At 38.1% G+C, this 24293-nt stretch overlaps 1 protein-coding gene across 5 annotated transcripts; it reads right to left on the bottom strand.

Annotated features, from left to right (window-relative positions):
- Nucleotides 1–464: 464 nt before the first annotated feature.
- On the bottom strand, nt 465–24290 carry LOC117427082 (WAS/WASL-interacting protein family member 1-like). Of its 5 annotated transcripts, XM_034045439.3 has the most exons (9): nt 23935–24290; nt 18822–18896; nt 6685–6790; nt 5489–5618; nt 5120–5284; nt 3457–4218; nt 2824–3036; nt 2608–2721; nt 465–2107 (listed from the first exon to the last, which is right to left on the bottom strand). In XM_034045439.3, the coding sequence occupies exons 3-9, from the start codon at nt 6748–6750 to the stop codon at nt 2055–2057; spliced, it is 1503 nt and encodes a 500-aa protein (XP_033901330.3). In that variant the 5' UTR covers nt 6751–6790; nt 18822–18896; nt 23935–24290; the 3' UTR covers nt 465–2054. The 5 variants fall into 5 exon arrangements, with proteins under 5 accessions (XP_033901330.3, XP_033901328.3, XP_033901329.3 ...); XM_034045437.3 differs by lacking the exon at nt 18822–18896 and having other exon boundaries at nt 6685–6856; XM_034045438.3 differs by lacking the exon at nt 18822–18896 and having other exon boundaries at nt 6685–6787.
- Nucleotides 24291–24293: the final 3 nt, after the last annotated feature.

Raw genomic sequence — 24293 nt, 5'->3', positions numbered from 1 at the left:
GGCTCATAGAATTAAATACATGAATACACACTGTACAAAGTCTGTGTTAATATATGTGCCCATTTCTGAAAGGTTTCAGATTGATACAGTGGAATTACCTTTTTAAGGGAATGCTGTGTAAAACATGGTCACAGAAAAAAAGTTACAGTTTCTCACACTTCAAACTGACACGTGTACTGTATTTGCATGTATTTTTAAAGTGTGTGTATGTACTGCATACTGCTTTTGAATAGGTACAATACAGTCTCAGTCACTAATTATGCAACCCTCAGATTTGCATCTTTTTAAAGTGTTTCATTATTGTTTATGTAAACCTTTTAAATACCTTCCAATTACAGACCCATGAAAATCCCACAAAATATTCAGAACACTGTAAAAAATAGAAATAAAAAAGGGTGACACCAACTTTTTTTTTACTTTTTGTTTTGTGCATTTTATGTCTATGGAAAATGTCGAAATTCATGTTTACTATTATGATTATTATTATTTTATTCAAAACATTCTTTCAACTCACAAACACATACAAATGCCACAAACTAACAAACTCAAAACTGTAGCAGATCACAAATCTCTTCCTATTAGTTTTTTTACACACTTTTTAAAAACTCTTTATTTAAAATTTGGAAAACATTTTGCATAGGTTTAAAGAAAAAAAAAAGCATTTTAAAAAATCACTTCCATTGTCAGAGATGCTGGTTTCCATGATATTAGTCCAAAAAAGGTCCTATTTTAATTATGTAAATTGCAGGAGTGTTAACTGTTGATCTGCCCCTGATGAACTATTTTTGGTCCAATGCATGCTCAATACTAAGTACTGTACACAAAAGACATGTGATCTTTCTTTCTATTTTAATAAACTGACTCCATCTTTAAAACAGTTCTAAACCAGAAGTCACTATGGCTTTCATCCTCAATACAATAAAACCTACATTCTACAAAACAATCTCTGTCAATAACATCACATGGCTTTGGACAACATTTGTCTTCATTTTTTTTAAATCAAGCTTACAGTTCATTAAACCTTTTTTCAGCCGTTCTAGAGAAAATTTAAAGTAATTCTTATTGTTTGTAAACACTCAATAAAACATTTCTTAAAACAGTCCTTCAAGTTTTATGAATATAGTCATATTTCACAAAACTCCCTAATGCTTAAACTACTTGTCAATCAATTATAGACATGGACTAATGTTAAAAAATAGCAATTGCACAAGCATTTCGTTTACAGTTCAGACAGTTAAAACTAATTTTTTTTGCTTCCAAAAACAATACAATCTTTCCTCTGAAGTAAGGCATTTTCAAGAAGAATGTATAGAAAAAAGCATGTAGATTTGCATAGTTAAAGCACTTTAACACTGTGAGCACAACACCAATATAAACCATTATTCTTTTAAGGCTAAAAATACTCTTTACAACAAATGATGCTAATGACTAACCCCAGATATATAACCCAATACAATTTATTATTTTCCAGAATATTTTTCCAGAATATTCTTTTTTTTTTTTCATATAAAACCCATAAAAATAAAATGTGGGATCTGTAAGATAACAATCTAATTGCATTTTTTTTTTGCAGAGTTTACTTAATGTAAGAAACACAAACAACTTCATCAGTCTGTGCTTTGATAAGAATACATACAGATATTGAGTTTTTTAAAACCTTACTATTGTTTTTATTTTGTTTGCTACAGCAGTCCTGAGCAATTTAAAAAAAAAAATACAAATATGAATTAAAAATTGGTCCTTATGTTTGCTATTTGGACCCAATAGACAACTAGCATTGCTAATTCAAATGGCTTGTAGTAATGCATGTCAAATGTATTATTTACAAAACACATATTCAGAAACATGTCTGTACTTCTATAGTTTTGTAAACACAGTTAGTTGTTTTGTAAGGCACCTTTATTAGCAAAAGACATCACTAGTTAACTTCACTGAAGCCCTTATGCTACAAGACTTATTAGACACTGAACAAAGCCAACAGAAAAAAAGCACAAGAGAAATGACCATGAACACAACCCCATGGAAGGAGTGGTAATCCTGTGCAGACAACCAGATCACCTTGGAATAGGGGGGAGTGGTGGAGCACCTCTTTCTCTTCCTACTGAGCCTATACAAATAAATCAAAATGAGTTCAATTAGTTTGTCAAACATACATAACAAAATGCATTTTTGGTAGGAGGAAGGCAGGGAGGAAGTGGTCCATGTGTGTGTAACACATTTTTGATTTTTGATTTGGTAAATGTAAGGTTAATACCTTGTCAGGTGAGTCAATCAGTCTTTCAAACTTTCTTACAGAAACAACTGCTGATCATCAATTGGCAATCAGTATAAAAAGGGAGGCTGATTCCAGAAAAAGAGCGAGAACGGAACAGAGCTGATGTAAGTGTGTGTCAGACTGTGCAGAATTAAAAGACTGTTTTAAAAGTGCAACCCACTGTGGGTAAAAACAGTTTTCTTTGTTTAAAGGGAAGAAGAAACTTATTCATTTTGGGTGTCAACAATTTTTTTTTGGTTTGTTTCTGACTATTACCCTGCCTGTAGCGTCAATAGGGTGAAGAAAGACTGTAACATTTTGACAAGCCAACAAGGGGAAGGATGGAGAATTACCTCTGCTTTCATTTCTTCCCAGTTTGCTGGGGTAGACCTTCTGAGTTGGTATATATGGGTCAGGTGGTGGCAACTCTGAAATAGGATGGAAAGAGAATCTACCTTCCCACTCATCTGCCAAACAAAAAGACATGAGCTGTTTAATTATTCTCACAATTATTCTTACTGTAGCTAATATGTTCGTTTTCTAATGTTATCATAAAAAAATGAATGTACCTTCGCATGCCATGTGGGGAGAGTCTTGGAAGCCGTTTCTCATTGGTGGCGGAGGCGGAAGTGGAGCTCCACTGCCAGGTCTGTCAGGAGGGAGTGGGGGTCTCCCCCCGCCCCTGTGGGGCTCGGCTCCAGGCCGGTTGGGTGGAGGTGGTGGAGGGGATGACCTCACGCTGCCTCCGTTCCTACCAATGGGAGGTGGAGGGGGGAGGGGCCCTGCAGGGAACAGAGAAGAGTTAGGAAAGGTATTGACAAGAGATGCCATCTTAGTCTTCTTGGTAATTTTCTTAGACTAATTAGGATTAGTTGCTCCTGCAACTAAGAAAACCATGATGACTGAAAGCATGACAAGCCTGTCAATAATGATTTGAACAAAGTTTATTTATTTAAGTGGCTTCTTCATTGAACCTGGATTTCACACAAAATACAGTATTAAAGGATGTCACTGCTTTCATGTACCTAATTTTTTTTGGTCATAACAAAGTTCCTCAGTAAACATCTTTAGCTCTGAGAATTTCTCAAAGAGTAGTTTAGTTATCAAAGCACTATGAATAAAGGCACTTAGATATTGTAAAAAGAGTAAATGAAGTAAAAAAAAAAACTGAAATGAAGTGGACCTGATTTCTCTTGGCTCACCTGATCGGCCAGGAGGTTCTCTGAAGGGGGGTGGTGGTCTCTCATTGGGAGGGGGGGGAAGGGGGCCGGATCGGCCAGACATCGGTGGTGGAGGAGCTGGAGCATGAGAGTTCAGAGACAAATTCCTTTGGGGGAGCCGGGGAGTTTCTTCATCACCACGGGGGGTGGGAGGGAAGGCAGGCGGACCTGGTCTGCTTGGGGGAGGAGGAGGAGGAGCCCCGCTAGCGACTGAAGGCCGAGGCACAGCGGGAACTGGAGGCTTATTGTTCTGAGAGGGAAGGTTTGGGGGCCCGTCTCTCTGCAGGGAGGATCTGCCTCCTGTGGGAAGGGGTGGGGGCCTGTCCTCCATGGGCCTGCCTGGTGCAGGAGGGAGTGGAGGCCGACCCGAGCTGGGGACTGGAGGGCCGGAATGGGAAGGCTGACGAGTGAAGGGGGAGCTTCCTGGTAATGGTGGGCCCTGATTCCTGCCACCGAAGGAGGGTGGAGACGGAGCAGGGCTGGGGTTGAACGGCCTGCCTCCTCCTGGCACCGGTGGAGGGCCTCTGTTCTGCATACCGGATGGTGTGGGGCGTGGCGTGTTGGGCACAGGAGGGGCCCCCCCTCCACTCTCTGGCCTGGGGGGTGTCATCCTGGCTCTAGGAAAGTCTGGAGCACTGCTTCTCGGGACAGGAGGTGTTCCAGAAAATCTGGGTGGGGGGGCAGAGTTACCACTTGTTGGTCGTCCTCCAGGGGGCAGTATTGGAGCTCTGCTCCCTCCAGAATCTATAGAGAAAAACAAACACACACACTTTAAAAATGATACCTCACTCTACACCAATTACTTAATGCTCTCTTTCAGTCCATGTAGTTGTGCTGTTTTAGGACACACATGTCTCTCACTAGCCTGTTTTGGCTAGTGAGGCTCTAATAAACTCTTATAATGTGTGTAATTCAGTTATTCAATGTCTTTCTCAGAGTCTCACCTACTGTCTGCTGTGCATGCTATGTCCAGTTACTACTAAACATCATGTGAGCACCTATTCAGGTTTTCTGGTTTTCTGATTATAATTTAGCAACCACATTAAAAGAGGTAAATGTCAAGGTCACCAACACATTTTCTCCATGGTGTTTACATAGCAGTGCAAACATAAAGTACAGTAATCCGTCGCATATCAGACTGAGATGGGACCCGAGTAAGGGCGGATATGTAAAAAGATGGATACATGAATCCTGTTTTAAATACCATTATGCACAACTGTAACAATTAATATATTCACAATTATTGTTTTCAGACTCAGCTTTTATTAGGGCGCTCCCTTAAATCCCATGTTTAGAAAGATACATGGTATTAATGCTTATGACAGGGTTGCCATGTGGGTGCGTGCATTCGCTGCTGAGTGACAGGCAGGAGATCGAGACGGAGGATGAAGTTGATACGCCCCGCAGGCGAACAGGATTTATTTACATGTCAAGTCAACACCTGAACAGCTCACGTGACACTGTCAGCGCACGGAGCACATACAACACAGTGTACAAAAACTTTGGTGGGATTTACAATATCTGAACTAATCTTCTCTGTTCAATAATAAACTAACGGTGATCATGGCGGATAAACAGTTAGAGCGGATATGCAACAGATTACTGTATTTAAATTGACTAAAGTATTACATTTTCTCAGCCTTACTTTCTCTGCTCCCTGCAGATCTCAGCTTTGGCATCCCTCCCTGGAAAAGTCCACCTAATCCACCTCCTCCTCCTCCTCCTCCTCCACCTCCTCCACCTCCTCCACCACCACCTCCACCTCCTCCACCTCCACCTCCACCTCCTCCACCGCCTGACCCTTTGGGCTCTGCAGAACAAGAAGACTGATCACGAATGTGTAGAAACATCATTGCAGGATTTTAAACACTTGAGTACAGGTGGTGGGTTTGCCAAGAGTTACTTATTATATCCCCCCCCCTAAATTATAGATGTTTACTATATTGTTTTTGGTAATACATTCATAGGTATTCATTTGAAAAGTCTCAGAAATGGAACAAGCTTCCGGACTTACTATCAATCAATGGGCTACTTCTGTCATTTGTTACAGCTTTCTTCAACTTTGTTCCTTTTGAAATATCTGTCAAAAGAGCATTTCTTCCATGCTGTTGTGATTTGTTCAGAGCAGGTTTCTGTGTACTGGCCTAGAATAAAACAAAAGTGTACTTAGTATGAATACAGACATATTACATAAGGTGTTACATAATGATAATACAAAAACAATGTCTGCATTCTAAGGTTAATTCCCAACCTGAACTGTTGTAGTTCATCTTCAAAAATAATTATATTAAAGCAGAAGAACCCCCCAACAATGGTACAGGTAATGATTCCGTTATCAGTGGGTACATTTCTTAATAGACATTAACAAAATAAAAAATAAATCAATGGAGGGTTTATAGAGGAATATTTGCATTGTGACAGACTGCTAGTTGTGATTATTATCAGTATTAACTTTATGGTTGTCTGCGTACGTTTTATCTTTGCCTAGCACAAGGTGGCAGTGCTGGGAAGCAGTGTTGTGTAAACGAGACAAGGAAAGGAAAGGAGTCCCAGTCCGGCTCTGCCTCGCCATCACCGTCCTGTCATAACTATTTGCAAGCCAGGCTATTCAACCCTGTCTTTCCCACCAGGTGTCGCTGTCGTGCAAATCTCCTTGACAGACAGGTTGTACTGATTGTATACGCAGTTGACTACTGTGGCACTAGGTTACAGTTTTAATATAAGATATATTGGTTGAGTTTATTTATATAATGCAAGACAGAACCATTTTTTTTGTATGTTCCATGCAGTTAGCTATTGATTGTTTACAATCAAAATGTATTTATTTATTTTATTTTGATGAACTCAGTGATCACTGGATAGTGACAATGCACTTGCTGCCACAATACAATAACATTTGTCATTTGTTTCAGCCAGGTTTAGATACTAATCTCACTTATTGTGGTCATTGTCAGGAAGGCTGTGGCTGCAATTGTAATAACACTAACAGCTGGAAGGGAAAAACGATTTTAGCATCTACTTTTTGTAAAATTAAATACTGGTACAAATGTAGCTGTAGCAGTCTTGTATGTGAAGCTATTGTGTTATTTTACATTTGCAATGAAAGAGAGGTTAATGTCGATAAACGTGGGACATTTACCTACATTAACCCGTCGTTCATTGCATTGCCACAGAGGCATGCTGTTTTTATGTTGGGATCGTGAAACTTACCTGTGAGAATGTGGGAGGTGGGGGGGCGGCAGGTGGGGGAGGGGGTGGAGGTGGTGGAGCGGGCATCTTCTCTTTTTAATTTTCCTTCTTGTGCTTCTTACTCCTGCTAGAGAAGAGGCAATTGAGATGCTCCAGTAAAACGAAAATGTCATCCCTTCTAGATTTATGCCACCTAATGAAAATAAAAATGTCTGATTTCTGGCATTTTTCTTTTTTTTATGATTTTCAAAACTAAGTATAATTACAAATTTAAATGTTCAGTTTTGCTCAGCTAAGTTGTTGTTTAGGTTAGGTAATAAATAAGAACATACAATCATTTCCTTTACTTAAAAGATTAAGTTCCCCACACAGTTCTGAAAACACTGTTTCTTACACAGTACCAAGCACCTCTTATGTGGTGCAGAGGCGTTTTTTTTTTTTTTTAAGCTCTATGCTTTATAGCTATGCAAGGGATGTGCTTGTGGTTCAGCTGATCAGGGGAACTGAGATAAATTCTGATAAAAGAATAGCACAATTTACAAAGCCATTGTTCTAAATATCAGGTGATTGCCTCCATGTTGTTTTGAAAAACATGAATAGTTTATTCTATTTCGTCCTAAAGAATAGTTAACTTAGCTTGAAAGTCACACAATTACAAGAAAACAAGCATTGTGTTTCAGATAGTTACAGTGTGTGCATAAACCAAAAGCTTTTTAAAAATAACTGCGTTAGATTTGACTATGAAGTAGTCACAGTAAGTATAAACTGAATTGTTGTGTTAGTTTTGCATGTCAAAAAGAGAACAAGTTAGCCTGGTTAAACTTAGGCCTTTGACTTCCTGTTAAACTGGTCAACAGGAAGATCAGAGCTTCAAGCAAACCCACAGCCATCCTGCCACTTCAGTATTTCTGTTTTACAAAGCAGCTGTTAGAACGAAACACTATTGGTTCCAAACTTAACGGATCATTACAATGGAAGTGTGCTGTAAATCAATCACCAGTCACTTTGCTAGACCCCATACAAACCGTGTTTCTCTAATAAATATATGAAACCCAAACCCAGTTACAGAGGCACAATGGGTCAGGTTTATCAAGGTCTTCAGACCAAAGTAGAATTTGCAGCCCTTTTCGTGAAAGTCAAATAAAACTGGTAATGTTACTTAACACGACCTTCAGAAAAAGCACCAAGTGTCTCTCAGGTGCATGTACCTAATATCAAAACTGCTGGTGAAGATGCATGTTTAAATCTTCAGAAACCTAGAAGACATTATGTTCTATGTATGTTCTTATTTAAAACTGTGCTAAGGTAAGCAGTGCCATAGTTTAATTTGGCCAATTTAATCAATTACTTGAAACTTCTTCTTGAAGACTCCTATACTATTTCAAAGTCCCTGTTCGCTTGTGTGTAGATGCATCATCAACCTATGATACTACTTTTCCAGCAGGCTTGACTTGCTCAACCCTGACTTTTTTTTTACGATGATCGTCATAGACAGCTGGTCCTAATGGAGGGCGACCTCCATAGGAACAGGCTAGGATTGGTCTGAATGGTGAGCTGTTACCAGTTTTCTGTTGCCAGCAGCCACCTTACTGTTTCCTGTCTTCAATTTTGTCTTGCCCAGTGACTCATTCCGCGCCTTGTTTTCAGCAATAACAGACTCCTTTTATTGAAATGGATTTTCATATTTTACAAATTGTAATTATAATGGAAACACTGTTTTATTTCAATCAAGCCTTTCTTGATTCTTGATTCTTAAAGAGTAAGTAGTGGGGCTCCAAAAAATATAGCGTTACACATCCCCATGTGTTGCTACGACTGTTTAAATAACGTACCTGTAATTTTTATTTTCATTGTTAACATCCTGATAACTTTAAAGTTGGTTTCAAAGCTGTTTTGAAAATGTCCGCTGTAGTGCACTGATAGTGTAAGGATTATTGTCCACATTGTCAAACAGGTAACACAGCAATAACGATCCATGATGCGGTGCGGAACAGAGTACTTGTTATGGTTTCTTTTTAAATCACTCTTCCTGCATTGATTTGGGTTCTCAAACCCGATCCTGTGGACCTGTGTCTTCTGGTTTTCATTCTAACTGAGTTCTCAATCACTTAACTAAACCCTTAATTAAACTAATAATTTGCTTACTTAGACCTTTTAATTGTTTTCAGCTCTTAAACAGTTGCTGAGTTCAATTTACTTATAAAATGTTATAGCTAACTTGAAATCTGCAACTGTTTAAAAGCTGAAAACAAGTAAAAAGGTCTAATTAAACAAATTGTCATTTCAATAAAGAGTCTAGTTAAGTAATTGAGAGCTCAGTTGGAATGAAAACAAGCAGACAGAGGGGGTCCCCAAGAGCGAGTTTGAGAAACCTTGATTTGGAGGACAGATCTCAAACCCCAGTGCACTAGAGTGGCCATTTTGAAAAAAGCTTTGAAACAGACTTAAAAAGTTTGTCAGGATATTAACAATGAAAAGAAAAATGACAGGTACAATATTTCAACACTTTCATTTAGTTAGCCACTGTGGCTGAAGTAACTTAACATTTTTTAGCCACACAGGAAAAACTTAAGCCACTTAACAATACTATAAAAAAGTTATAAACATACTGTTTCAGCAAGGCAAAAAGACGTGTATTTTATTTGAAAACACATAGACATTTAAATGCCAGACCCTACCATTTACAATACACATACATATTATATTTAAACTTTGATTACCATTTAATAAATACCAAACTTAGTCATTTCAGATTTCCTAAATGCTGAATAGGTTTGCAGAGATATTCATGTACTGCATAATCCTTCACATTATTTTGACTGTGACGCGGTTTTCTTTCCACTACAGAACGGTAAAGCAAAATTCTGCCAGTAGACAGTGCTATTAGTGTATGTTAATATTAATGCCCCCCTGTGACAGAAATACAATGATTCTTGGTTGTAAATCTCCCTCCCGACCTGTGAGGACGCTAAGCAACGAGAACAGAGTTCTCTGGATGGGCTGGTCTGACAGTTCTTTCCCAGGGTTCAAGGAAAGTTAGCAAGCCTGGAAGGGGGCAAGACTCTGTTGCAATAAGGCATTGACCCGGAAGGGAAACTTGGAGAGGTGGTTGCACTCGTTTACCAGGGGGTCATGTGTGACAGCATAAAAGGGGATGGAGAATCGCAATCTGTTCCTTTATTTTGGGTATTTGTATTGAGACCGGAAGGACCCGCACATTTTGAAAAGATAGCAAACAAACAAAAAAAAAACTTAGCTGTGATCTTTTGAAACTGCATGTTTCTGGCTTGCCGTCTGTGAAAAGGTATGCTTGAAACCATGACTGCTTCACCTCTCTGTGACTAGTATCACGGTGGTATTTTAGTTTTTTGTACATGGGTGACTGGTATTTCTTGGGCTACATCTTTCAGAACATGATTCTGGTAATTTGTCTGTACAATTTTCTTTTCTGTTTGGATGCGATTTTTTTTTTTTTTTTACCAGCAGCACCATCCGCTGACTGTTTCTAATTAGAGCCTCTATCCTTCCGCCAAACACAGCTAAAGGGCTTTCATTGGGCAAAATGAAATCAAACTAAACAGTCTGTATTGATTCATCTACCAGCACACGTTGAATGTGCTGGCAGTCTTAAGCCCGCTGCACATGGCCCGAATCAAGACGGTGTTACATAGAATTCACTACTGTACTATTGTGTTGTATTGTACTACATGCAATCAGATGGTCTGGCGATTCGTCTTCCGCACTTTCATCAAAGTTTGTTTTGGCCGAATCCTGAAGTGAACACTTTTTTCAAAGGTTAAGGTTAGTTTAAGTGTGAGGGTTGGTTATATTCGGACGATTACGCGACCAAAATTTTTTTTCAGGACGAAACGCGGTAAATTACTGGCAGGGGAAACTGATTTCCATGGGGGAAGAGAATTCTTTGTAACCCTCATCCCGACTCATCTAATCTCAACGGGCTGTACACAGTCTGGATGAATCGTAGCGGTGTGCGTGCCCTTAAAATCTAGTCCTCAAAAGCTAATTCAATCAGTTATCAGTGCTGTCATCTTTAGTGCTATTTAGGATTTGTGAAACTAGCCGAGAAAGTTTAATACAAACTTTGTCAAAGACCAGAAAGTACATTTCTGCTTGTAAAACTAAAATAAATAATGCAGTTTAATACCACAACTCGGACGAAAAACCAACACAGGATATATTTTGGAATCCAAGCTACATCACCTATAATAAATAATGACCTCATACAAGCCTGAATAGACTATGCCTGATCTATAAAAGGGTCCAACTTAATTCACATGTGCGTGTCTGAAAACAGCTCTGTACAGTAGAAAAGAATGTGTCCATTGCTGCCTCGCAGACTCCTTTCAAGCAGCAGCATTCACACACAAAATGGTAAACCATGCAAATAAAACTTCCTTTTCTTTTACATTTACATTTTGACTTAACACTGAAGAATATGAAAAATGAATATTTTACAAGCACCACCTCTGTGGTTATCTCAAGATTATATCGACATATTAATCAAAACCTAAGGGGATAAAAACACTTAAAGGGCACACAGTGCAGTGGCCTTTTTCTGATTCAGCTAAGCTATTTTGAGGTATGTTCATTTGTGAAAAGCAATTGCTATTATGCAGATATGGTGTGAAATTAATTAAACTACTTTAACTGGACTGTAGCCTGTCAGTAACTGTTCTGCTGTGCCAGGTTTTCAATAAAAACAATTCTTGGAAACGTTATGCTGAACTTCAACTGGGAGTACCCACCACAAAGCCTGCATAGAAATTCACTTGTTTAGAAAGGCAGCTTAAATTACACAGTGCTTTCCAAATTTGGCATTAAAGGCTGGTGCTGGAGCAGTTGTTTCCCATGTAAATGTTTCCTACTGTTTTTCCACAGATACACTACACTAAAGCAATGCAAGGTTCCTTAATGCTGAATTATCAAGACAAAGTGCAAAACCAGCATTCTGGCACCACCTTCAATGCTGAGATACCCTTTGAACTGGTACACACAGACTGCAATTGACACTCTTAAAATACACAACCCTTTCATTTCAATTCAGCATCTTGAAGGCAAACAGACAAAAAATAGCAGTACATCACAACTCATACATCCCTCTGGAGTAGCAAAAGCAGGAATGTATTAGTAACTGTAGCCATTATGTTTGTGAAAACAATTTTAAACAGAATACAAAAATACTGTATGAGACAATCTTCCTCTTTCTCATAAGGTTAGCCAATATTAAGTAATTCAAACTGCAACACTTGTAGTGAAAGAGGATGCTTAAAAAAGGTTTAGCTGGAGAGAAGTACATTAGTTTGACAGGGTCTGGATTTTCCAATGGTTCCAGCCATCTCACAATGGAATAACTTGCACAAACGAATCTTTAAGTAGATACCAGTTTAACGTTGACAAAGAAAACATTGTGCAGTAGGCTTTACCACTGCTCAAAATGTCCTCTCTAGAACCAAGTCCTGTTACTTACTTCTTTCTAGAAATTCTGGACTTTACCACTGGTTCTCTTTCCTCCCTTAACAATGACATGTAGCTCTCTCAAGGGCAAAACCCAGGGCCCTCTGTTTGCTGCACAGCAGATGTGTGTGGTCTTGTTGCTTCTCTCACAGCTAGTGGGCTGGGAAATTATGGTAATAAGATCCTGTACAGTTCCTACTTGGGCTGATGTCAGTGGTCCACCGTACATACCTCAGCAGTGCACACCTCACGCAAGGTTACTGTTTGGGTGAAATTGCAGTAAGATCCGGAAGCCCAGGAAGCAGGATCAGATTATGGACAGTTATTTGTCTGGTGGATGTATTTCTGGTATACATACATGAAAATGGACCAAGGACAGATAAATTGAGACCTGAAATATTTCTCCTACACTACAGACACCAACAACTGTTTCCAATGAATCTATTAGTCAGCAGCAGCCCTTATTTTCATCACTTTAGGTGTTGCTCTTTGCATACCGTTTGCGTGATACTGTCAGTGTCAGCTGTATCTGTTTTGCAAGCCATTTAGTTAAACAAAAGCACTGTACTAGCATTTAATTGCTAGTATTTAGCAGAAAGAGAAAAAAAAAGAGTTGTAACCAGGAGTTTCGAGTAACAGTAACCTTTTCACTGCCCTCTCCCTTCTGTGGGATGGACATCTTTAGTTCTATTGCCTTTTTTATTTTGACTTGAATTTACAGATATATCTTTTTTTCTGGATGGAACCAATGACATTGTTGCTTCTTGGTACATAACCACTTGTCCTTGAGTTCTGGGCTAATGCAAAAGCAACGCATTTGCCAGATCTCCACACATTAATAAAAGAGTGGAGAATGATACATATTTTAGTTTGCCAACCACTAGATCAAGACAGTTCCACATAAATGTTGAAATCCCCAAAGTGTGTGCTATTTAGTATAAATTACACTGTGTAGTCCTGTGCATATGAATCACATTTCAGTTTTTATTATTTATTCTCGCTTATGACTATCTGTTACATTTCACACAGCAGATGAGGTTGACTTCTTATTTTTTCCATTTAGCTATAACTGTTTAGCTCTTTATTTATTTATTTTTAACATCTCACAGCAACTTTAAGAAGGATGGTCAACAAATGTAGTATAACCTTTTATGTTGTGAGTCATATTCAAACAAAGTACAAAACTCTACTGACTAAACATATGGCGCTGCAGGAAGTCAAAAGCATGTAATAATAACATTTAAAAATGGGAAATGGTTATAAAAACATGGTTAACTATGATAAAGCATGGTGAATGAACATGTCATCCATTGCATGGCAACGCACTACAGTAGATGAAAGGAAAACAAAACATTAAAAAGGTTAATGAATTTGTAAATTGGAGATTTAAATTGTTTTAAATAACAGTAAAGGCACCGTTCAACAGTTTTTGTCTCAATAAAACCCGGCTTGTCTGGCATTACCTTAGTAGTTGACTTTGTTTATAGGGTAGGTCTCTGTAATGCTATGGTGAAAGTATGGTCAAAACAAACACAACTCAAGTTACTGTGCTTATACAAAAAAAGCAATTCATAACTAAAGGTTATTTGCAAACTGATTTGAAACAGTTTTAAATAATTGTTAAATTCTTACTGAAAAATGTATTTCTCAGAATTCCAAAGGTATTTACAATGAGGTATTCACTAGCACCAAATAAGCTGGATTTGCAAGCTACTTCTCATGAAATAAATATATCTTCTTTACTTAAACAACAGCTCATCTCAAGGCGTTGTTTGGGCATACAGAACACGATGCTTGTGGTGATATCTGCGTTTTAAACTAGTGTAATTCCCATTGTTTTGTGCAGTACTGTATTACCACTTAATTGTAGCTGTGAATAGGATAAATGCACAACAAATTGGAATACAGAGTCGAACGCCTGACTGTCCCAGATGAGAATTAGTCTTGTAACATTAAATCAGTGAGTCAAAGCAGATTTCTTTCTCTCAAGATGCTTTGTTCATTCACTATTTTTGACCCTGGCAAGAAGGATGGTCTAATATGGCATTCATTTCCTGGGCTGAAGTCTTGTTTTACTGTTTCCTCACTGGGACTCTTAAATGAATAGGATTTGGCTCACAATCCTCCACTTTTCCCTTTACTCTTGCAATAAATCAGGTTATGTATTTAAAAACCCTGCTGAGTGTCTCAAATAACATCCTGCCTTGAAACTAACATGCTCAGGGGTACCTTGTTGTTTTTATCTAAGCCACTGTGGTAGTCAAGGGAATGCACACTCTGTACTTTTTTGAGCTGAGGGTGCCTGCTGCCTTTCAAAACTTTTACAATACAGTTATTTCATCATGGGAATATTATCATCCAGCACAAAAACGCAATGTGTATTTCTGTCTGTACAGTACGTCTGTGTTTCTGTCTATCTTCCTTTAGCGGTGTGTGTATGTGTGTGTGATATTTGGCATTTTATCTTTATCTTTTACCCTACCAGGCAAACTAATAACATTTAAAACACAAGGAACATTAAACAGATTGATTGTATATTATTGAATTAAATGGCATGCTATTTATTTATTATTTGTTTATTTAGCAGACGCCTTTATCCAAGACGACTTACAGAGATTAAGGTGTGTGAACAATGCATCAGCTGCAGAGTCACTTACAAATACGTCTCACCCGAAAGACGGAGCACAAGGAGGTTAAGTAACTTGCTCAGGGTCACACAACAAGTCAGTGGCTGAGGTGGGATTTGAACTGGGGACCTCCTGCTTACAAGCCCTTTTCTTTAACCACTGGACCACACAGCCTCCTTGCTATGACAAATGTGTAGAACAACCTCTTTTCATTCCCAAACTTTTCTTAAATTGTCCGTATTTTTGCTTTTTCATGTTTTTCAAACATATTTATCTGCTGGAAACACAAATACACACACACACACACACACACACACCAACTTTACTCTTGCTACTATCTGTAACAAAAACAATTAATGGTGCGATATTTCCATTAGCAAAGGGATGAAAGTGAAATATTTTTGACAGAGCTACTGACAGATAGCTTCAAAATGAGTCTCAGGACTTAGTGTACACTGCCTTTATGGAAACAAGTGTGGTGAGAGCGGTTAGGGTTTTTAATTCTGCAGTGCGCACTCAACTGCACCTTCATTATAGCTTCTCTGCAGTAATAAGGTTGTGGCCTGTGTGCTCCATAAATGCTACATTACCCCATGCTTAAATTCAAGTACAGTTAACTTCAATTCATTATTGAAGTTGTACCCTCACTGCTTTTTAGTACTATATCTGACTGCACTAATGGTGTTCCTAAAAAAATACAACCTGATGTATTCCGTTTCTTAATTTGCATTTTACTGTATTAGGCGTCTTGTTCCAATACATACTTTCCAGATTTATTTATGTATATTCACAAAACAGTCCAGAGCAAATCCTAGTAACCGTATCTAGTTCTGTTGTGGAATATTAAATCTCAAAGCATAACTGTACTGCAGTTTAATTAAAGATATCAAATCTTTTGGCATAGAAACAGACTTCCGTACGGATAGTATCACTTTCAATGTTCAAACAGATTTATTTATAATAAGCCTTCAAACGTATGATAATGCTGAACAGTGTGCCTTCTTCGGTTATTTAAATGTACATTACCTAAGCTTCCATCCTTCAAGTTTTTTCATCTTAAATTCTCCAACAAGGCATGACAAATTGGAACCAGAAAACTGTAATACATTATTAAAAACACATATCATGAGATAATTAACAGATCAAATAAACATAGATACGCAGAGTTTATATACAACATGTGAGACAGTGTGGTGTACTGCAGTGTGAAATTAGATTAGTTCTGTTTAATATAGAATGAGATAGAATGTCTACACCCCCTTTCAAAATTGTCACCTTTTGTTGCCTTATAGCCTGGAATTAAAATGCAATTAAAATAGTTTTTTTTTTCATTTATCTACACATCCTACCCCACAACTTCCAAGTGAAAAATATTTGTAGAAAATTAATTAATTAAAAATAAAAACCACCCCCCTTGTAATAGCAATCCTAAATTAGCTCAGGTGTAACCAATCACCTTCTGGCAAAAAGTTTTGTGGTATGACGAAACTAAAATGGAACTTTTTGGCCTAAATGCAAAGCGTTATGTTTGGCGCAAACCCAACACAGTGCATCACCCAAAGAACACCATCCCTACTGTGAAGCATGGTGGTGGCAGCATCATGTTATTGGGATGTTTCTCATCGGCAAGGACTGTCAGGATAGAAGGGAAAATGAATGGAGCAAAGTACAGAGAAGTCCTTGAGGAAAACCTGCTGCCCTCTGCAAGAAAGCAACAAACTGGGACAGAAGTTCCAGAAGACCCCTGTAGTCTTGCCGGGAGCTTGCGGGCTTGCCTGTAAGCTGCCCAAGAGCTGCGTTGTCCTCCGACACTGTAGCTCTTAGGTGGCTGCATGGTGAGTCTGCAGTGTGAAAAAAAAGCGGTCGGATGACAGCACACGCTTCGGAGGACAGTGTGTGTTCGTCTTCGCCCTCCCGAGTCAGCGCAGGGGTGGTAGCGGTGAGCTGAGCTTAAAAAAAATAATTGGCCATTCTAAAATTGGTAGAAAATAGTAAAAATAATTGGCAATGACTAAATTTATATATATATATATATATATATATATATATATATATATATATATATATATAATGAAAAAAAAAAGTTTCTGGCAGGGAGGATACTAACCCCCTACCTGCCTTGTTTTATATATATATATATATATATATATATATATATATATATATATATATATATATATGCACACACACACACTGCTGTGCAAAAGTCTTAGACATGTCGCATTTTCTCTTGAGAAAACTATCCAGCGTAGATTGCTCCTCACGCCCGTTGCCAGGTTGCAGTTTGTGTGAAGATGACGGACAGGCAACGATTGCATTCGTCATGCATGATTCATACTACAATAGGTAATCTTTGAATTAGCGTTATCTTTGAATTAGTCAACCATGGTGTTTGTTTTAACTGAGAGAATAACACACTTGACACTGGAGAAAGTTCAGTGTCTGTCAGTACTGAGATCGCTGTATCTGGGTCGATTCTGTACGTGATCGTTCTAATAGGGCTTATTTGCATTGAAAAAATCGGTTCTTGCTGTTGGGATCGTTAAAAACAGGTGTTCGTTATAAGAGGGGTTTGTTATAGTGAAGTTAGCCTGTATATATTTTTACTGTATATATATATATATATATACATACACACACACACACACACATACAAGGATCGTCAATCTATATATACACGACACTCGTGTTCATCGGTTGCATTTCCTTCACTTTAAATACCTTTTAGTGCTAGGCCACAAAGCAACACTTATTATCCTGTTTTAGCCCCTCTAACCACCTCTCAGTCAGTGCTGATAGTCCTTTATATCTTCACTATAAACACTTCCTGTCTTTTTTGGTCTAACTCTGAGATGGAGTGTCTGCTAAATTCTGTGCTAACAGTACAGAAAATATTCTGTAAAATGTTGCCCTTGACTTGGCAGACCATGCCTGTGAGGGCATGTTTTTACTGAGCTTTTTCTCCAACACAAAGATCTCCAATGTACAATGCTGGGTTTATATTTGATCAAAATTAACTACATACAATCTCACTGCCACCTGCACACTTGTGGTATTAAATTAACTGAAAGGGTAAAGCAAATGTAGTTGCACAGGTACAGTTTGTTGCAAGTTAATTTAAAGAGATTATATAGTAAATGCATTTGTTCAGTAGATCACTATCTAATAGAAGTGATCAAGACTAATTTCTTGAATGCTCTGGTTGTCAGAAAAAGGCAAATGCCATCCAGGACTACAGATATGCCAGGACCAAAATCTACTGATAAAGAGAACAAATGGAAAAACAACAAGTGCAGTGAGTATGTCCTGTTTCTGACATACATGCACAAATCTGTTTTCCTCATCCAAAAACAGAATAGTTCCAGCTGCTTGCTCTGCTTTCAATATACTGCTATTTAGTTAACAACAAAAGTTTATCTTTTCTTTATTTTTTATATGCTCTCCTGTTTGTCTGCTTGGGTAAGTTACCCATATTAAATGTTTTAATCTTTTGCAATCAGAGAACCAGGGGTTATTAAAAAGCAGAACAAATAAAAATATTGGTGAGCAATATGATAAGCAAAGAGAAGTTCCTCATTCCAAGTAGATATGTTTCCATAAATGGACACATGTTTGCATGGAATATTTGTACAGTACAGTACACAGTGATGCAAACAATTAGTGTATACTGAATTTACTTTGCATTACATCCTAGTATATAACCAGTTCACCAACCAAAAACATGCCAGTTTAGGTTAGGTTAATCCCAGGCAGTTCATAACTATTACGTAGTCAGTTTGGAATTTCCTTATGACTGTTTTTGAGAGTTCACAAACTAATGCTAAAGTTACAGTTCCACATTTCGTGTGCTGGCTGCATTTCAGTTCCTTCTGTGGTTACAGCCCAGTGTCACGCTTGCAATAGCACAGGCAAGGTCTACAGGACTTTAAACAAGTAACCAGCCAGTACTACAGCAGGGGAGCCGTCCCAGATCCCAAAGGAAATTAGAAACACCCTCTTTTCCCCTTTTACTGCCCTTTCACATTCAAGATCAAAGGAGGCTTTAAAAACACTTACCTTATGTGCTCTCGGTAGCTTTCTCAAAGCATCAGTTCCTTCAGTTCCTTCAGTTTAGCATGAGCTTCCTGTAATCTGCAGACCAAACGTCACACTTCCTCACTGCACTTTGTGAAGCCTGTCGAACTTCTCTAAGAGCACCGCTCAGACACATGTTGTGAAGAAGAACCATCTTTCAATCGAAAATAGTCACTAGTGTTACACATCTTTTATAATAGCCAACTGGACCACAGTTACTAAACTTTTGCTGAAGGTTGTGACATTACAAAATTAGAAACAACTTTAAAGTGCTTACTGTAAAGCCCCTAAATGTACATTCTGAGGTTTTCTTGTGAATTCAAAAAATACCAGCTGGCTTAAAAATAAACCTGGCTCCCTGGCAATTAAAGATTTGACACAGTTAATAAAATGTTGCATTTTAATATTATCCCCACACTTTGGTTGCTTTTCATAGAAAAGTAGAAAGTCTTTAACAGAACATAGTAGACCATAGCAAAAGGAATTTGGTTATTTTTAATAGGACCTCGGTTTTCTCAGTACTGAAGTATTTAAGTACTCGGGTTTCCATCTCAAGACTGCTGCCCTACATAACAAACTGCCTACAGACCCAGATACACACTCTTAGGTCATGCCATCAAGCACAGAGGCATTCTTGTCTTAGATGGGAAGCTTCACAGTGAGATCTTTTCATTAACTTATACACTGTTGAGGGCATATACTGTAGTGTAATGGCAGAGATAAATAAGCTTCTGTTATTTTCTTCCTGCAGACATTATGCTATTTGTGAATTCAAGCAGTGCAATTATCACTGTCAAAGGATATGGAGTGCGTAGCCTTTCATTTCTATTTCTTTATCACATTTACAAGAACTGGTGGTCTGCCCTGACTCTTTTTGAAAGTATAACAGGAAGTTTAAAATTGTTTTCACTGAGCACCCAGATAGGACTGTCACCTTAAACCCATCCTGTCTATGCCTGCTCTTGCTGGTTAATGTGACTTCTAGTGGAAACAGCAAGCATCCTTTCAACAGCAAACTGCTGGTGTGGAAAGCGAGCAGTATTTCCTCCCACTACTGTGATATGACTAAAGAGAACTAAAAAATAAAAAAAATCAATGCAATGTATGTTTGTGAACTGCAGCACAGGCAGTAATTCCCAAACCTTCCCCAGCTCAACACAGCAGGATTTTCAAAATAAGCCGGCAACTGGTGTGACGTCAGAAAATGCATCCCCAACAGAAAATGCACCCCCGTCAGAAAATGCATCCCCGTCAGAAAATGCATCCCTGTAGCATTTTCTGACACTGTTATATATCAAATTTTGCATTCCCATCAGAAAATGCATCCCATACTATTATGCAAGTTCATTTATCGACGTTACAACGTTTACATGGACATATGCACCCCCTACAATAACAGAGCATTTAAAAAATGTATTTTTAAAATATAAAAAGAGTATAAAGTATATTTTTGAAAATGTTCATGGTTTATTTATATTTTTAAGAGCTGAAGCAGCAACAGAACATTGTTGCTACACAGCTCTTGCAAAACGTTAATGATTAACAGAAAATACCTGAACAAATCAACTAATTAACCCAGTTTGAAAAAAATATTATTTTACTTAAGTAGTAAAGAGAGTCCGTTTTCTAATACATGACTCAATAAGAACGTTATATTAAAAATAGCATTACAGTTTTGTAGTCGTCTTTCATATATTGACTCTAACAAAATAACATATTGTAAGGACCCTGGGTCTGCTGTAACTGCGTTGGGGAAGGTTCTGGCCCAGGGTCAACAGATCAGTGCAGCAGGTGTTCAGGGATGTCAGAGATGGAAGAATCACCACCAATCAGGGGCTCGGCTTGCTGCACCAGTGTCCCCAGTTGCAACAGTGTTGGCAGAATCAAGTGGCGAGATATTGCAACTTCAGTGGATCGAGAGTGGGAAGCCGTGTCTGCTTGGGATTGGTGGCTGGTGCACCGGGGTGACCTGGACGCAGAAATAAGTACCAGAATGCTGCTGCTAAGCTGTGGAGAGAGACACAAGCTGGAGAGCGAGAGAAAGCCGCATTGCACTGCACAGTGCCAAGGCTACAGCCACTGCCAGTGGGGGAGTGGGGCTCCACTCCCCCCAGAAGCAGTTGACAGTGTCACAGCTCCACTAGGGCCCGCTGTTGCTGTGGGGAAGACCTTGTGGGGCAATAACCCTGCCAGTATGGGTTAGCAACATCCCTAATGAATATTGTGCATATAATCACAATGCAGTGAGCTTCCAGGTGCATGTTTGGTGGAATCCGTCACGTTTTTCTTTGTTAAGAAGACAGTATTTCCCCTGGACCAACCAATCTGGACCAATCAAAGATGGAGTATAAACATGTATTCAAATGATTGTTTTTGCAACATTCAAGTTAGTTATTCCTAAAAGCAACAACTTTTAGTCTGTTTCATTTCGTTGGATGGCTTGATCAAAAAAAAAATGCATATGTATGTGCTAGTAATTAATAACTATATGCACATGTATTTAACTAATTGCTCTTTTTAAAGATATCTGCACAGTTAACAATAGCTGGGCAAATAGGGCCTCTGTTAGATACAAAAAGATATAATTGCAATCTAGATTAAAACAGTCACACAACATTTGGTGGAAGGCTGAAGTAGAATGCTACAAAAGAAGAATGTCCTTGCTTCTCTAATGTGAATCTCTTCCTCTTGTGAATAACTGAAAGGGGAACAATCTCATGATACAGTACATATGTCAGCCATTAATTCAGTTTTAAAATATTGGTAGATCCAGTTAGTTTAGATTTAATAAAGAGAATGGAAGCAACAGACTACTGGGATACTTTAAATTGACCTGGTATTTAGGGAATGGGACTTGTGCCACACCAACAACTCCAATTTCAAGCAACCTTTCAAGCAATATATATATAGGGCAGCAGTGTGGAGTAATGGTTAGGGCTCTGGCCTCTTGACCAGAAGGTTGTGGGTTCAATCCCCAGTGGGGGACACTGCTGTTGTACCCTTGAGCAAGGTACTTTACCTAGAGTGCTCCAGTAAAAACCCAACTGTATAAATGGGTAATTGTATGTAAAAAAAAAAATAATGTGATATCTGTATAATGTGAAATAATGTATAATGTGATAAATTGTAACAATTGTAAGTCACCCTGGATAAGGGCGTCTGCTAAGAAATAAATAATAATAATAATATATATTTACAAACCTTAATAAAACACTGTATGCCATAAAAAGCAATTAAATAAGTAATAACCTGTGTATTTTTGTTCAACTGTTGATGTTTATGTTGTTAAGAGTGTGGAGTAGTGGTTAGGGCTCTGGACTCTTGACCGGAGGGTCGTGGGTTCAATCCCAGGTGGGGGACGTTGCTGTACCCATGAGCAAGGTACTTTACCTAGATTGCTCCAGTAAAAAAACAACTGTATAAATGGGTATTTGTATGTAAAAATAATGTGTAAAAAATAATATAATTGTATGTAAAAATAATGTGATATGTAACAATTGTAAGTCGCCCTGGATAAGGTGGTCTGCTAAGAAATAAATAATAATAAAATGTAACTTCTCTATTCACTTCCAGTGTCACAGGTAATAGGTCCCTATCTGTCTTCAGAATACAATAAAATAGTAAGGGTCAGGTGCAACCCGAGCAGAAGAAATAAACGTATATCTTTGCGAAATGGAAAATGTACTTCACAATTAAAAACTTGTAAAGCAAAAATTAACAGCAAAGCAACACGGTCCTAATGAGAATGCTGTTATGCTAATGAGAAATACGTTTTCTTTAAAACCTTGAGTAGTACATGTTTTTGAATTGTGCACACTACCTCAGTACACATCATTCTATAGATACAAGGCTAAAGATAAGGAAAACAACTGTTCTATGTAATGTGTAAAACATGTTTTAGTATTTCTCCACCATTTAAGGTCCACACAAACCTGCCTAGACCCTGGCCGCAGCTGAGTACATTTCTGAAAGTTGCATGAGATGGGTTCTTTTACAGAAAGCTTGAAACGTCAGCACAGTGAATGAAAAAAATAATCCGGTAAAACAGCAGCGTCAGCATATAAATACAGAATAATAGGGAACTTGAACTTCTGTTATTAATATAAATTGCAATAAATAACTGCTGTGCTGTTTATTTTAAAACCAGGAGTATCTGAGCATTATATTTACACAAATAAAAGTTTACTTGACTTTTGAAGTGGTTTACAAATAGCAGGTGACTTGTTTTTTGTAACTGTGATAATCTTATGAGTGACCCTTTTTTGCTTCTTTTGGCCAGCAAAAGCCCCTCAATTCTGGTAAGAACGTTATTCCTGTATTGTAAAGTGAGTTGCGATCACAAAACTTGAGATTCAAAGAAATATTCAATAGGAGCGGTGACCATCCAGATTTGAAATTCATGTCTTCCATTCAGTGAATTTGTTTTAGGGAAGAGAGACAGGTTAACCTCACTGCTTCGTTAATACTAGTCTTCCTACTGGCTGTTTATGTGGGGTATATTGCACAAATGTCCACATTTCTAAATCTTATTACGGAATCAACAATGGGTAAATACACAAACAATAGTTAAAACAAAAACGTTAACTGTATAAAAATAGTTTCAATTTGTTAGTATTGTAAAATAAATGAACCAGGAGATTTAAAACCTAAATGTTGTCAGATCTAAGTACTTATGTTGTTTCAATAAGGATCTCCCATAGTGTTTTGCATATTTTTACAGACAGAAATACAGGAAGGATAATATCTCTGCAGCCCCCACGAATAACGTTACAGCAAATTACAAAAGATGCACCAATATAAAGTCAAAATAAAAGTGCAGCTAACTTTATAAACGCATAACGGTTTGTTCATTGCACGTACGTAGTATTCTGTTATGAATCAATACATAGCTTTATATGACAATCCACAGATGTACTTCTTTTGCATAATTATGTCGGCACTGAAACATCACTCAACCGTGCAACCATCTCGACGATGCCTCTTTAAATAGTCTAATCACCACTCCCAAAGAAACGCAGGCAATTATGTTTCCGCTTTACAGTTCTCTGTCGCCTTTGTTGAACATGCGTTTTAACAATACAGATATTTGACTTACCGGTCTGTGTTTCGTTTTTTGTCTGTTTTCTTACATCACTGACAGTTGAACATAATTTCCCTACAGATTTTGCAAAAGCGGCATTTTACTCAAAGTGCAGCTACTTCACAGCGACTTTGTGAAACTTCTGCTTCCTCTCAATCCGGGACCTTCTCAGTGATGCAATGTTTCCAGATGTGGTTCTTGCAGTTTCACATACATTGTAAACCATTTGCTATTATGTACTGGAAAAAACAAAACAACGCAGCACATAAGCAAGTGCACACTGGAAAATTAGGCTTTCAAACAGAAATGCTGATTTTCAAATCCAGCTGCAACACAATTGTAAGACTTAATGGCTGTTATTGTTGTTTCACAAC

This window comes from Acipenser ruthenus, chromosome 11 (assembly GCF_902713425.1).
Source record: "Acipenser ruthenus chromosome 11, fAciRut3.2 maternal haplotype, whole genome shotgun sequence".
Taxonomy (NCBI): Eukaryota; Metazoa; Chordata; class Actinopteri; order Acipenseriformes; family Acipenseridae; genus Acipenser; species Acipenser ruthenus.
The sequence above is the reverse complement of the archived record's forward strand: the minus strand, read 5'-3'. Positions and strand labels throughout refer to the sequence as shown.

Coding starts and splice junctions, on each gene's coding strand:
- LOC117427082 (XM_034045439.3), bottom strand. CDS start 6,750: ATGCCCGCTCCACCACCTCCACCCCCTCCCCCACCTGCCGCCCCCCCA. Junction 5,619..6,684: donor CACCTCCCACATTCTCACAG/GTAAGTTTCACG, acceptor GTTTTATTCTAG/GCCAGTACACAGAAACCTGC. Junction 5,285..5,488: donor AAGTAGCCCATTGATTGATA/GTAAGTCCGGAA, acceptor CTTGTTCTGCAG/AGCCCAAAGGGTCAGGCGGT.